At 38.8% G+C, this 16,055-nt stretch overlaps 1 protein-coding gene across 1 annotated transcript in view; it reads right to left on the bottom strand.

The window, feature by feature from the left end:
• Window positions 1–2,314: 2,314 nt before the first annotated feature.
• MIOS (meiosis regulator for oocyte development) overlaps window positions 2,315–16,055 on the bottom strand; it is a 14,868-nt gene continuing 1,127 nt past the window's right edge. Inside the window, exons 2-11 of the mRNA XM_009642050.2 lie at window positions 15,255–16,055; window positions 14,947–15,045; window positions 13,209–13,466; window positions 11,851–12,020; window positions 9,753–9,818; window positions 8,938–9,096; window positions 8,010–8,162; window positions 6,472–6,676; window positions 4,746–4,875; window positions 2,315–4,507 (exon numbers count right to left, since the gene is read on the bottom strand). The exon at window positions 15,255–16,055 is cut by the window's right edge and continues 5 nt beyond it. Of these exons, the coding sequence (XP_009640345.1) occupies window positions 4,411–4,507; window positions 4,746–4,875; window positions 6,472–6,676; window positions 8,010–8,162; window positions 8,938–9,096; window positions 9,753–9,818; window positions 11,851–12,020; window positions 13,209–13,466; window positions 14,947–15,045; window positions 15,255–16,055 (2,138 nt within the window). The 3' untranslated portion in view covers window positions 2,315–4,410. The remainder of the gene's footprint in view (window positions 4,508–4,745; window positions 4,876–6,471; window positions 6,677–8,009; window positions 8,163–8,937; window positions 9,097–9,752; window positions 9,819–11,850; window positions 12,021–13,208; window positions 13,467–14,946; window positions 15,046–15,254) is intronic.

Raw genomic sequence — 16,055 nt, 5'->3', positions numbered from 1 at the left:
AATAAATAAAATATTTCAAAGTATTTTAACTAAACCTTAGCCATGTTCAGTAACCTTTCATACAAACAGGTTTGGGGTTTAATAGCTAGATGTAGTGCCTTATTAAGATTACTAGCTTTGTGCTTATTTATGGACGTCTCTGTTTTCAGTCAAGAAATTTATGTTTCAAAGACTTCTTGTTTATCAGAGTTACTACAAACTGGGTGGATGATCAAGTTAACAGGTGATCTGTTTTTTTTTTCCCCTCTCTACTTAAAAGACACAATGACAAAGTTACTGTCACGAGAAGGGAGGAGGGCTTCTGCGGTAGGAGTCAGTCTCATACAGCAAACAAGAACGGGAGGTCCATGTGGCATGATGGCATGCTCCCTCCTGCAGTGCTCAGTAGAATAAAATGTCACTCTTGATATCTGCCCACGTGTTTTCCTAGCATTTGAGTCTTTTGTACTATTCTACTTTAGAAAATTGAAATTTTGTGCACGTACATACATTCTGTAAAATGTTATGTACAGTTAATTACCAAGACTATTCAGGCCTAGTAAAATAGTCTGCCGCTAGATGGCTATAGTACTCCACCCCCATACAGAGGCCACGCACGTGTGGTCTTTTGCATCTAAGCGTTTGAACGCATCCGAGTGGTAAACGCTGCAGTTTCCCTTTGTCAGTCAAGACGCTTCTTGTTCATCCAGCCCCACAGCGATGACATGTAGTGAGGCAAGTGCTATAAAACTACCAGTTTCCACCTTTCATTTGTCTGCTTCTCTATAGACTATCAAGGTTTGTGAAGAAGCGGCCTATGCTGGCTATATGGCTATGCTAACAAGACAGTAATGCAAGGATCTGTAAAATATTCATGATGTTAAAGTATTGCTTAGGTCATTTGCACATTTACCAGGACAGCAGTGTGAGAAGCTGCCAGCCATTCCAGATACCCAAGGGAAATGAACAGCCACTGGCCTGCTGTCAGCTGGGACTGCATTGGCAAGATGCAGGTGTGAGAAACTGTCGTAGATAAAAAACCTGGGAAATAGCAGCTGTGCGGGTTGCTGACCAAAGAGGAGTCACCAGGGCAACTGTGTCATAAACCCTGGAGTGATGTCACCACAGCCCAGCAATGGAAGGTGTGAATGGGAGTTGGTGGCTTCATTGGGAGGATGTGAGGGTGGTAAAGGGTGGGAACCAGGGAGAGGAAAGGAGGGTATGTAGTGAGTGATGTCATTGGGGCTGACTGGGGGAAGGTTCCTGTCATTCAGAGCAGGACAGTAAGCCTGCTGCTGCCACCGTGCTTATGACTGACTGCTGGGACCTGTCACCTTTTGCCCTGCCCTTGCTAAGGAAATGTTTGGAGCACCCTTCCTGCCACGGGCATGGGGAATGCTGTCACACTGCCTTCTCCTCCTGTAACAGCTGGCATAGTTGGCAGGATCCTGATCTAAGTAAGCGTTAACTGGAAAAAAACGAAGTCTGCCAGAGGCGCAGGGAAGCACAGACTGGGCAAGACAGCTGTTGCAAAGGTGGAGAGGGGTTAGCAGGTCCCAGGCTGGGCTTCCTTGGCTACAGTGAAGGTTAGGCTTTAGCAGAAACTGGTTACTAAAGCACTTCAAAAACGAGAGGCAGCTTAAGGCTGCCAGCCTTGTTGCAGGGGCTGCTAGGTGGTCCCGTCTTCATGAAATAGTTTTGGAGAGCTGTGTTTTGAGAAACAATTCCTAAACCATCAGTCTGTTTTAGCTGTCCAGCAGACTAAACTGCAAGTAAAAATTATGAAACAGATGTGATTGAGATCCTTATTTAGGGAACCTACACATGGGATGAAGGAAGCTGGGAGCAGCCCTCCTTGTGGGCCAGCAAGCTACTGCAACTTCCCCCTCTGCTTTGACAGCCCAGCAGAGGAAGGGTTTTGTGACCCTGTTGGTTAAGGTACAGAAAGCAGTCCATCAGTCTGAAATGGAGGAACAGACTAAAACTTACCCTGGTCACCAGCACCAGACCTGACCTGCTCTGCTGTCTGCTCAGGCATGGAGGGGCATACACACAACTCATGGTATGCTCACATCCAAGCAGCCTGTGCATATGACAGGAAAGTGCTTGCACTTAATCAGGGAAGGGAGGCAAGTCTGGAGCATACAGTGAAAGGAAAATAGTGAAATGTAATCAGCATGAACCAAGAGTCAAAACATTTTAGCACGCAAGGCCACCTTCTTCCAGTTAACTCTATCAGAGTTGACAAGATACCAGAGAACAGTAAAAGTAACTGCAGCTAATAAAATGGCTGTGGCTGTACTTCTTGTTAGAAGACAACAAATCACCCCCAAAATCACAGCTTTATTGATTTAAACAAGGAAAAAATCTGATCGTTAAAAAATATACACCTCTTAATTTGTAAATTTTGCAAATAGTGCCCGATTACCAATTACAACAGCCAAAACTGATAGTTATACTGTGCCAGAATATGCACACATTCATAATCCAAAACATTTCAAAGACATGCTGAGTATCAAAGTAAGCATCTTACTTAATGAAATGATAGAATTTGACACAAATTTGGTATAGTCAAGTCAAAAATATTATAAATGAGTTTTCTTTACATAAGAAAATGAGACATTGTAAGTTAGTAGTTGCATTCGCCTGGACATGGAATTTATCAGGAAAATTTACTAAACATTGTTACTACAGAGGAATAAAAACATATCCTTGACACTTACAAATCCCCATTTCCATAAAGCAAAAGTTTTATTGCCTGTATTTATATAAATAGGGTATCATACATTAAGCCCCAGTTTACATTTATAAATGGAGAACATTTTGAGGAGCTCTTACAACAGCAACATGAAGTGTGCAAAAATACTGGAAAGAGAAATAAATATTCTAACAAGGAAAAAAAGCAACTGCTCTCCCATGCCTACAAATATCAAGTACCTCTTAGATTTTTAACCTAAAAAAGATCTTTGTCAATTAGGTAAGAATTTTAGATTGGAATAAATGTAGCACATTTGTTACATGCTAACTCAGAAAATATAACCCAAAGTCCTGAATGTAATCATGTACATCTACAGAAAACTTTTCCACCTATCTTGTTGCAACTACACTACAGCACTTGGAACCAGTGGTATATTACAATATATTCTCTTTTAAAACACCAATTTTCACAGTCCTGGCAATATGGTACCAGTTTATTGCTAGCATTCCATGTTAAGTAACCCATATGCTGTTTCTACTAGTAAATACACACACATCAAGAAAATTGATGTTATTCTCACATACCTTAAAACAGGTTTTTTCCCCCTAATTTGCATGAATTTTGTTGGCTACAAAAATCAAGGACAACAATACTCATTAGCTCCTAGCACGGTATTAGCAAAATATCATTGACTCTCTCTCAAATTTATCTTACTTCCAGCTGGTAACGTATTTTGAACTCCTGACCGAAAATCTTGCAGCCTTTTGGGAGCAGACTGGTGTCCGCTAGTGAGCAGAAGCAGGATGTATAGAGGTTGATTTCACACTTCCCAGCATATTTCAGAAGTACAGGGCAATGCTGATTATCCAAAAGTCTTCGAATATTTTTATAGTCAAAACTCAGCATGTAGTTTAAAACTTAGAATATTTACAAGTCTCCAGTCCTTGAGATTTCAGATCTTCATAGTACTACATTAAAAATTAATCAATCAAATGAAACCTCCTATAGTTTACCTGCACTCTGCACTGAAACAGACACCTGACTTCTCAGGGAACTCTTCTCTAGGACATAGACATCGCTAGGAGACAAGCCCCCCCAAGTTCTTTAGCATTAAAATTCACATCAGCTAGGTACGTAGGTAAATTAAATAAAACCTTGAATTGCAAAGATACTGCTTTACTATTAACAAAACTTGGGAACAGAAAGAAATGGATTTTTCTTAAAAATTTTTAGTGTACAATTAACAGTGGCACTTTGAACAAACTGACAAGGAAACGATTGTTTGCATACAAGGAAGTGATCAAACAACGAACAGAGGAGGAATCCACAGCATCGCTCTGCGATCTTCTGAAGAACACTTTTCAGGTGTTTATTTAGAAGGCCCACTTTCACAGCATATAAACACCTCTTCGTTTGGAAAACAAAAGGGCCTATCAGCATAAGTCTGCAAACTTTATTAGAAGTTCTTTGGATTTTAGCAAATCCAGAGTCCACATTTCCAGGAGTGTTTTTGAACTGAACTGCTTCAATCCTCTGAACAAGGACCGTCTGCTGTACCCAGAGGCTCATTTCAGCAATACCCGTTTCTACCAAGCACAGTCATACACACATTTTACTCATCTGATAGCAGTTTATTTTTTCACAGTCAGTAAGTCACAAATGACCTTTGTCAAAGATATATGCTTGGACTATGATGGCCATCCATTAGAGCACCCCACATTTTCAAATAGCATTTATGCTTGGACAGTCTCTGCTGGAATGAGATTCCCTGTCGTATCCAGCTGCATACACTTACAAGAGCAAGCAGAAACTGGGCACTCGGTATGGTCCCTAATAGCAGTACCAGAAAAAAGAAAAAACAGGTAAAATAAAACTACAAGAACTTTGTAATCTACACATTTAAGTATAGGCAGGGACATAGCAACTCTCAAAAAAACCTCAGCACTGTAGTTAAGTTTTGGGTATGTTCTAAACCAAAACACTATAATGATGGGTACAGCAAAGGAGGCATGTCCTGCTCAGCGCAGCATACACATGTCAAGTAAGGAAGATTTTAACATCAACTTACCTGAACCAGCTAAGCATATGCCCAGCATGTCCACCGTGCCTACAGTTGTGACACCAGGTAAACCAGTTGTTGAACTGAGCTAACTTCTTGTCTTTGCTTAGATCCACTTTTTCATCTGACTTGGATCCTCCTGTGCAGAGGCAAACCCATCCCCCCAAATATCCTTGTAAATCATTATGCTTCATTTATATTTTCAGTCCCAGTAACACCATTAGAATAAATTTGAAATTAGGAATATTATATGAAGAAGTGGCCTGATACTATAAGAGAAGTCAGTAAAATTATTAAGAACTGGTGGAATGCCATAACAAGAATTATATTGCTGAGCTGCTGTTTCACACCTTACGGACATGCTAAACTTGCCTATTAAACAAATTTTACAGACAGAATCTCTTTCAACAGTGATTTATGTTCAGTGACTGATTTATGTTCCAGTGAATTACGGGCCTGTTTTACTGCACAAGAAATGTTCTGCTTTAGAAAAACCAACAAAATCTAAGTTACGAATTGGACAGCTATGATATAGAAGTCATAACACAGATCAGTGAAAGAACGAGAAGAGATATATAAACAGATGACAACTGCACAGCTGCTCGTGGCTCTATAATAAGACTGACCTAAAAATATCATAGAATCATAGAATGTTTTGGGTTGGAAGGGACCCCTAGAGGTCATCTAGTCCAACCCCCCTGCAGGAGCAGGGACACCGCTAACTAGATCAGGTTGCTCAGAGCCCCATCCAACCTCGTCTTGAGTGTTTCCAGGCATAGGGCCTCCACTACCTCTCTGGGCAACCTGTTCCAGTGTTTCACCACCCTCATTGTAAAGAATTTCTTCTTTATATCTAGTCTAAACCTACCCTGGTTTAGTCTAAAACCATCAGCCCTCAGATCATTTTTGTAGCCCTCCTCTGGCCCTGCTCCAACAGTTCCATGTCCTTCTTGTGCTGAGGGCTCCAGAGCTGGACGCAGTACTCCAGGTGAGGCCTCACCAGAGCAGAGTAGAGGGGCAGAATCACCTCCCTCAACCTGCTGGCCACGCTTCTTTTGATGCAACCCAGAGTACGGTTGGCCTTCTGGGCTGCCAGCACACATTGCCGGCTCATGTCCAGCTTTTCATCCACCAGCACCCCCATATGGACAAAGCCAGTTTCATTTAGACCTTGTATAAAGCTAAGCCCAAGACATTTAGAAACAAAAGATTCTAGTCACAGTAGTTCTTAGCTGTGACAGTATAACCCATACATTCTTTCATACTTAGTGAAAGTATACCACATTGAATTTATTCTCTCTTCCTTTTCCAGCTTAAATCAATTAATTTGCATTCCAAGATTGCTGTAGCATCCCTACAATTCATCTCAAGAAAACACACTTCCCATTTCTTACAGTTTTAAAGCTCACGGTACTGATGACCACAATATTTGAATCTTTTCATCTGTCTTAACCATGGAATTTCACTGACAATCTCACTGGGAAAACTGTCAAGAGTCAAGTAACTGTACATACTGTCTGACACCAGAGAACTGAGACATAGGTTTCATCATAAAATCAGATGGGATGTAAGCAGGTTTTCAATTATGGTCTTCTTCCCTCAGAACGATGAGTATGAATATTTACAGTATGAGTACAAATAGAAAGGTGCAGCAGCAGATCTTCCAACAGGAACTGCTAATTAGTCCTCTAACTAGTATTCTATAGCTGAGTAAATAAAACCCACTGTGTCCTACCTGGACAGCTGGAAACTGGTGTTCCCATATTTATCAAGCAAAGTGCACAGCGAGGAAGGGGTTTACGGCAACCAGGACAGCTTGTAACTTTTGACTTAGTTGGTGAACCACTAACTCCGTATTGGCTAAAACCTCGCCCCTGATGAGGAATAGCTGAACAGCTGTAAGAGATTGATTTTCCACAGAAATTGCAACTCACAAACACCTAAAGAGAACAAAAGCCCGTTAATTTTTTCATTTGGTTCCACTTTTGCTATGCCTATGAGTGAATTCATTCAAGCTAGCAATCACTTATTTACCAGATATTCTAGAGAGTGCCCTGGAAAAGCCAAAGCTACTTGGTGAAGGAGTTCCTAACATCTTGGCTTATAGATGTGGCACGCAGTCCTGAGAAGTAGGCCTCCATGATGCCCACTTACCTCAAAAGCACATAAAAACATGCACAATTGCTAAATCTTGGAAAGATATTATTTAAGAAAATAAAAAGCTTCATCTGCAGTAATGAAAGAAATCAAGTTTACTCTACTTACTGTATAATTAAATCTGGTCTCTCCCTCCTTATAGTCAGGTGACCCACTCTAGAGTCTCCAGCATGAGAACTTCCCTAATAATCTTTATCTGCATACCTTATGCCACAAGTTGTGACTTGCTACCAAGGAGCACATATTTTAAACTCTGTAGAGGCTATTTATGTTGATGACATAAGAAAGCAGCAAACTCAACTCCCTCCCACTTGGAGCAGTACGGATGCAGCTCTCTAAACATCTGTGACGGATACATGAATTCAAAACTAGCCTTCCTTGGAAACCCTTGGGCCTGTGATGCACATACTTAGCAGACATGAGAGAGTGGAAGGTGCTGTGGTAAGACCATGTTGGCTGAAAATGCCACCAGATGTCAAGTAGATAGCATTTGGACTGGGCACTAGTTTCTGGTTTAGCTTATGTTCAAGACTGATAATGAAAAGTTGCTGCTGTTCACTTTTAGTTTAAGGTTAAAGGGCTTCAAAATAGCTTTGAGGTTCCTTTCAACTAAAACAGAGCCAATTTGAACTGGTTCTTGGTCCAATTCCCTGGTTTCAGCACCATCCTCACCCTGATGCTGAAATCAGCCGGATGGTAGATCTTTGATTTTGTTTTTCAACATGGGAGGAAAAAAACGCCAAAAGTTTCCCCAGAAAAAGTACTGAGAAGGTACAGTTTCTGAAAAACAACCTGTTATTTGAAAGAAAAAGGTTTAAGAAACGGAAAAAAAAATAACATGAATAAAATGGTAGGGAACTCATTTCCTAGATTAGATATGAAGAAATGTAATTTGTTTACCATATATCTGTACTCTCTATCAAAACAGTTATCAAGTACTTTAAAAAAAAAAAAAAAAAAAAAAAGACTGAAAAAAACCACAGCTCATTTTTAGGGCAGCCTTAGTTGAAATCTTTCTTTTGCACATGAATCCTCATGAAAGCCAAGGTGCAGCCAGCAATTTTTTTCTATAGAAGTACCGTGCCACCTTCCTTTCTGAACTGGTCATACATTTACCTGGGCTAAAGGTTTTGAACTGGGATCCAGCTTACTCCTATGGATATCAAATTCTGCACGTTTATGCCAAAATCTCCAAGCATCTAAAAGATTCCTGTAGTTCTCGATCCAGTACTGAACCCTCTCATCCTTAAGTACATCCGATGGAGAACCCTAAAGCAGGCAAAAAAAAAAGTCAGACACACACCAAAGATACACAGTACATATTATTCACTTTTTCAAAAGGCTTTACAAAGCATACTACAAGATGAGAAATAACACAGTGTAGTTTGTCTAGAAAAAGACTAATTTTCTGTTAAACTGTAATGCAAGTTTGATAAAAATTTTCTTTGGTCTGCCTCTCTGGTTGAAAATACTTGTGCTGTCATGTTCTCCTAAAAATTCATGTCTGTTAGGTGAAGGATTATAAAATTCTGTCATGTATCATGGTCTATATCATTGTTATGATTACATATGCAGTTAAACACAGTGCTGGCGATAGCTGCAACTGTGTAAGGACCAAGGCAAGTCCATCATAAAAAACCCAAACTCAGTGCCTACAGAGTTCTCTCTCTCTCTCTCTCTCTCTCAGTTCCTCACCTCAGTTCTCTATCAAAATACTGGAAGCAAAAAAAATAATGAACCTGTCAGGAAACACACCAGCAATAAGCAGGGCAACAGGTATTTCCAGTTCAGCTAGTAAAAAGGACTGTGTTTTCTTTTTGTCTCTTTCCCCTACTACCTCCTCAAGCTAGCTCAACCAGAGAGAGTGAAGATACATCTTTATAGTTAACACTGTTTAAGGCGATTCCACAAAACAGGCATGATATGTATTGTCCCAATTGATTACAGAAAATACTTGTTAGTTCTCGAGATTCAGTACTATACTGCTAAACAAACTATGTTTAGTTCTTCTCTATAAAGATTTATTTTCGAGTGACGCACTAACCTGTAGCATGCAATAGCTTGCTGTCTGGACATCTCCAGTTCTGTCAACATAACTTTCCATCAAGTCAACTCCATCTTTTGTTAGCCCTGTTAACAGTATTCCCTCCAAATTCCCAGCATCTTTCATTTCATTAGTCAGCTTTTCAATAAACCTGTTCAGCTATAAAAAAAAAAAAAATAAAAATTTACTTGAGTTTTGCTGTCTGTTCATCCCTTCCTTACTCATTTATGTTGACATACGACAAAACTTTTCATGATTTGAACAGCTTTCTTTAAGAGTGTCTGCTGCTAACAGAATATGATGCAGAAAAAGTTATATGGCTATATCCACTATATTTCAAGGATTCAAGTATTTATCAACAAACTTTAAGCCTCCTGATAGGAAGTGCAAAGAAGGAGGTTATGTATTCTTTAAATATTTCAGTGAATTTAAAAGAAAACACTCCTGCTGTAAAACCAAGCCTTAATTTGAGAGAACGTAAATATCTGGAAATAAACACTGAATAAGTACAAATACTCTCCAGTAAAACAGACATACAGGTAATGCAATAGCATTTAACGAACTAGCATGTCATGAATACTAATAAAAAACCCCAAACAAATGAGAAAAAAAAAAACAGAACAAAACCAAAAATCAAGTTCACGGTACAAACCGAAGACCAGATTATACTATACCTTATATCCTACGCTGATGAGAAAACCCAAATCACTCATGACTCATTGCTTCCACTGTTTACCCCTCCGCCCCAGAATTTCTTCCACCTCTAAATAAAGCCCAGCTTAACAGTTTCCTTAAATGTGCAACCACAAACTTACCTGAGCATCATTGAGGAACTTGCAAGCAAATGCCACTCTGTCTCGTACAGCTACGTTATTTTCATACTGTGGAGAGAAAAATGGGAACGCTACCATCACGTGCAAGTTTCCACTTTTTCAATACATTGTTCGTAAAAGGCAGAACATTTGCGCTATTGGGTAACTAATACTATAAAATTGATCATGTACAAAGAAAACACATCTGAATAAAGCCAATACTAAATATCAGATTAATTTATGTACTCAGATATGGGTATCGGAGCAAGACTGCAGTTACTGGAACAATCTGCTCAAATGGCTGGAAAGCCTGCTACAACGTATCCTAGATGGTTTATGAAACTCTAAAACAAGAAACTTTGCAAGTCATGTAGAGCTGGGCTTAGTGCTTCTAAGCAAATATAGCCAAGAGTCTCACCAAGTTACAGGAGGAAGAAAACCAAACAAACCTTCATTTACATATTTACAAAATAACTAGCCTAAACATTCAATTCAACTAAAAGTAATGAAACAAAACAAACAAACAAAAACTAACTCCAAACACCCAGAACATGGATTTCTCACAAGTATATTGGCACTCAAGGTGCAGCAATGGAATAATGTTTACTTTCTGCTTTGTAATCCTTTTACTAGATGCAACACTGAAAAAAAAAAAAAAAAATCCTTGACTAGATTAATTCAGGTACTTGCTTTGTAATCCTTTTACTAGATGCAACACTGAAGAAAAAAAAAGATCCTTGACTAGATTAATTCGGGTACTGAGCTGTACCCATATTTTTCCCTCCTGATATTCTCAGAATAGAAATGGTGATTGATGCTGCCAAAACAAGGACATGTGCTCCGCAAAATCTTTTTCATGCAAACTTCAACAGGTCTCACTGAAGTAAAAATTGAAATTACAAAACCTTATGATCTGTCAGTTTCCAATTCATCAATAAAAAGCAACTATAAAATTATTACCTAACTTCCAGAGAACAAGAACATTCTCTCTTGAAGAGAGAAAAAAAAGACTCAGGTTTCTCTCCTCTGGGATTCTTACCTTTTTTTTTTTTTTTTTTTGAATACCCTAAAAGCATCATATTATGACAACTTTGTTTTCAACAGGTTTAGGCCAACTACCTTGTTGCATTGCAGGAGTCCTCCCTTGGGCTAGTAATTCCTAACGAACCAAGTATTTCTGTTGTTCTCTAACCGAGGATCAAGTATGTTACTCCTCTAAGGGCTCAAAGTATCTCATAATTGAAGATTTAGCTTGCTCTTCACATGGCAATTTTATACCAATTTCAGAAAATGTGAAACTATTCTGTATACTGTTTCAACACAGTAAAAAAAGACTCAGGTTTCTCTCCTCTTGTTTGTTTCCTTTTTTTTTTTTTTTTTTTTTTGAATACCCTAAAAGCATCATATTATGACAACTTTGTTTTCAACAGGTTTAGGCCAACTACCTTGTTGCATTGCAGGAGTCCTCCCTTGGGCTAGTAATTCCTAACGAACCAAGTATTTCTGTTGTTCTCTAACCGAGGATCAAGTATGTTACTCCTCTAAGGGCTCAAAGTATCTCATAATTGAAGATTTAGCTTGCTCTTCACATGGCAATTTTATACCAATTTCAGAAAATGTGAAACTATTCTGTATACTGTTTCAACACAGTGAAATTATTTTAACAAGTCAACGTGGAAAAATAAAATACAATTCAATGCAAATAGTTTGACGAAAGTTCTGCAAACTTCTCTGCACTTACTCTGTTTTGTGTATTTCCCCTATTAACCACCCTCCCCTTTCTTCCCCTCTGCTTACATAATTTTGATAATATGTTGCTAGTGGTTTAATAACTCCATGCTAAAAAAAATTGCCTCTAAGAATGTGTGAACTGTATTGCATATTTTGGCTGTTATGCATGTTTTGTTCACTAACATAACATCCACTAATGCAAGATGTCTGTTTAGGAGAAAAAAAATGTTATCTGCCAGCATCAGGAGAAAATAATACATTCTAATCTGATTAATTCATGGACTATATAGCACTTCCCCAACACACATGTGTGGGTACATATATGGACCTATTATTTAAAGGAATTTTAACATAACAGAAATTTACTCACCAAAACACCATCATATGAACCTGACTCACTTGTCAGGAAAGCAAACATAGCACACAAGTAGGGGTTGTTCAACTGCAGTCTCAGAGTACTGCACATTTCTCTCCAAAGTGAGTTCTTTTCATCTGTGTAGCCTGATAGAGCCATTGCTACTACATTAAGGTTCAGATCACCTGATTTATTGAAAACAATCAAACAATACTGAAGTTAAGGACTTAAAAAAATCCAATTAAAACTGTAACTGAAAGCATCAGTTTTAAACAGAACATTTTGTCAGGATGCAAGACAAAATGCAGTAGAATTAACACTAGTTAAAATAAATGTGCACGAACTAGCATTTACTGTTCAGGTAAGTTAACAGCTCGAAAAATGACAAGCCCACATGCATGACAACCTGAATTATACTTTAAGCAACTTCACACTGGTTCTGGTATTGTGAAATAGTTTTGAACTGCTAAATGTGTTCCTATCGCTATCATAAAAGACTGTCATGCCGTAATTCATATCCACAGGAAGTGAAAAGATGGGATTGTGTATATAGCCATCACTTAACAGACCTAGCTGGAGCATGACAATTGCATACAGCAGCTTCAAATTAACAAGTTTCCCAGTAACAAATCTATTTCATCTAAACATTCATTCTGTCAGAAAGTTCAGTTTTATTTTTGAATTTGCAAGACAGCGTGTCTCTGCTCTGAACCTTCCCTATGGAAAGCACACACAATTCCCCCTGCCAAAAAGGGGCAATATTCAAAATAAAAAAACCTTAACAGCTCCCTCCACGTCTTACCTACCCACTTTAGCTGCAAGATACTCTTTTAAATTTAATAAGAGTACACAGATGCAAATCAGAGCTGTAGGAGGGATAACGGCAAGAAAAGGGAAAAATACCTCCATCTTAACTGTTGTCTTGTGCATTGCAACTCTTACCAAACACTACTCCACCACAAATGTTTTCTGCATATCCTGAGTATTACATTTCAGTTATTCCATGGCCATTGCGCTGGCAGAAAGCCACAAACAGCCTGACAGAAGCAGATATACGTGGTGTCTAGCCAAGATGCCAATTCCATTAAAATAAAAGAATCCCACTGGTTCTGAGTGTAACACTTTCTGCAGTATGAATCAATAGGAAATTCTGATACATAAAATCTATTTTAAGTAGGCAGTAAGGCATATGATAGACTGGCAAGTGAAAGATCAGGATTTGTCAGATTCTCAGGCTCCAATACAACCACTTCAAGTCACTATTTTATAAGACAACAGGCATCTTTTCCACACTATTTTCCATAATTCTGTTTATGGAAAAAAATCTAAGGTGATACAATGTCAAAATAAAAGGTACTAAACAGAATATGCACCTTTTCCTGAGGAAGCCCCTTTATTTAGAATTTGTATTGCTCGCCGTATGTCCAAGTTGAAAAGTGCTACAGCAGCAGCTCGCTCCCAGTCTCCTTCCTGTTCCAATGAATTTAAGAAAGGTTCCACATCTAAGTCTGTTCCCTTCTTTATCCATCCACAGAGCTGCAAAGCCAAGGATCTCTCCTCACTCAGATACTGAATAATATCTGCCTGTCTATCAGATCCACTCCTGCTGTGCCTGAGGTTCTCTGTTGTTCCTAGAAATGGAAAATAAGTTAAATAATGTTTAAATCACAATGCAACACTTTGATTTCAATCATAAAGCAGAGTACAAAAGCTGAGTATGATATTTTAGTACTGTCCTGGTTTCAGCGGGGATAGTTAATTTTTTTTCCCAGTAGCTGGCATAGTCCTGTGTTTTGGATTTAGTAAGAGAATAATGTTGATAACACACTGATGGTTTAGTTGTTGCTGAGTAGTGTTTATACCAGTCAAGGACTTTTCAGCTTCTTATACTGCCCTGCCAACGAAAGCTGGGAGGGGGCACAGCCAGGACAGCTCACCCAAAGTGGCCAAAGGGCTATTCCAGACCATATAATGTCATGCTCAGTATATAAACTGGGGGGGAGTTGGCTGGGGGGCAGTGACCACTGCTCGGGGACAGGCTGGTAGTGAGCAACTGCACTGTGCATCACTTGTTTTGTATTTTCTTTTGTCATCATTATTATTAATTTCCCTTCCTTTTCTGCCCTATTGAATTGTCTTTAGCTCAACCCACAAATTTGACTCTCCCCGCCCCCCCTCCCCGATTCTCTCTCCCATCCCACTGGAAGAGGGAGTGAGCAAACGGCTGTGTGGTGTTTAGCTGCCTGCCAGGTTAAACCACACCAAGTACTTTAAATTAACATCACTAAAAAATCCATGGCAAGGAACAGCATACACAAAATTATTTTGATCTGCTAAAAATCGTGCATCTAAACTTGACACATATTCCCCACTAAGTCTTTTTGCTTTCCTCTACCTCCTAAGATTTTGGAGGTTCTTGTTACAGTTGACAGGAGTTATCAGTATGTCCAATCTGAAAATATATAATACGCAGTCAAGCACCTGCTCTACCAGTTCTCCTCTTCTTAGCAAGCATCAATGTGCTAGAAGCTTTCCCACCACTGAAGAGTCATTTTTCACTCCAAGGAGTATAAATTAATAAGACATATAATGAATAGACAAGGCAAGATTCAAATAATAGATTATACTAATAAAAACTTCACTGAGCATGAAAGGCATAACGTGATGCACCAGGGGTGATGACCACTTCAGAACAAGACAGCTTATTTGAACACAGTTATACGAATGTACTTACTACATTAGCAGTGACTACAGTAAAGTCAGCTTCCTAGAACTACACCCTTATGTGGAACTTGGGTAAATATGATAGCAATGTGGGGAGCAAGAATTTTCAGCACCATAGTCAAAGCCCAAGTGTTTGAAATAGTTCAGCTGAAGATTTAACTCTGAGGACACTTTGTTTTTAAGATTACTGACTTTCCAAGAACACCAAAAATTCTGGAAATTATTCTAATATAAACTGTTAACTTACATATATTAAAACACAAACAGAAATACTTTATTTCTCTATTTTCAAGTAGCCTCTTTCAACAATTTTTGAAGACAAACCCATGAGCGCACCACTCTGTAAACATACTACAATAGAACTTATCAAAGTTGGAACATTCTTACCCAAAGATGACTTCACAATTGATTTAATGCCAGCATAAACTAAGGGACCTTTGTTTCCTGTAAGTTTTTGATCCATATCTTCAGTATACTGCTTCATAAGTATTTTCATGTATAGGAAGCTTAATTTTTCCCAAGTGTTTGAAAATTATTTTTTTTTTTAAATTTAAAGTCACATCCTATTAACATATGCAAAGTATTTACAGGATGTTGCATTACATTTAAAGATTTTCATGCATTTCATATAACTGGTTTACATATAAAGGTCTATTACTTCTTTAGGATATAAACTACAGTAAAATAAAGGATATAATGCAGAGTGTACCAAAGCGATTTCAGCTGAGGATCTTCATTTCCCGCTAGAAGGTGATTTCTCCAAACTTGTTCAGTATCAAGACCATACCTTGACAGAGCTCTGAGCCGCATTTTGGTTGCTATGTCTTTTTCCAAGGAACTAGCCTTTCCTTCTTCTGTACACTCATATAAATGTCGTCCACAAGCCCACATTAAGGATGTCACTGGACTCCATGCAAGAGAAATTCTTTCAAAAACTGTGAAGTCAGACATAGTCCTGTTGGGAGTCACTACGACCATTCGATTTTGACTTGTGGGATGCCAGGCGAATGAAGCAATGTAGTTTTCACACGGTTGGACACTTCTTTCAATTATTGTTGGCTCAGTTTCATCTCCAATAGGGGTAGGAGTATGCTGCATGTCATACAGTCTAATGATATTACTATCCCTTGTTAAAGTAGCTAACAGTCCAGTTCTTGTTGGACACCACGCGACTTTTGTTAAGGGTTTTGGTTGCTCTGTCAAGGTCAAAACAGGCTTTTCAAACTTTCTTAAATCCCATATGGCAACCTGACCTTCATAGAAGGAAGCTACCCGATCGTGGAAATAGGGATCAACAGTCACTCCTTGGACAGCCTTGGTGTTTACAAATATTTTTTGGCTCGTGTTCCTCAGATCAAAGATAGCCAGATTTCGATGCATTCCAGCTAAAAGCAGCTTCTGATCCCGTGGAAGCCAACAAAGAGAGAGACAAGCATCATTCTGTCCCAATTCATACAGTGGCTTTGTTACTACCAGCCCTGCTTCCGGATCTCCTG

The sequence above is a fragment of the Egretta garzetta genome, unplaced genomic scaffold (genome assembly GCF_000687185.1).
Source record: "Egretta garzetta isolate BGI_Z169 unplaced genomic scaffold, ASM68718v1 scaffold30, whole genome shotgun sequence".
In the NCBI taxonomy this organism is placed as follows: Eukaryota; Metazoa; Chordata; class Aves; order Pelecaniformes; family Ardeidae; genus Egretta; species Egretta garzetta.
Note: the sequence above shows the minus strand (reverse complement) of the source record. Positions and strands in the feature narration are given on the sequence as shown.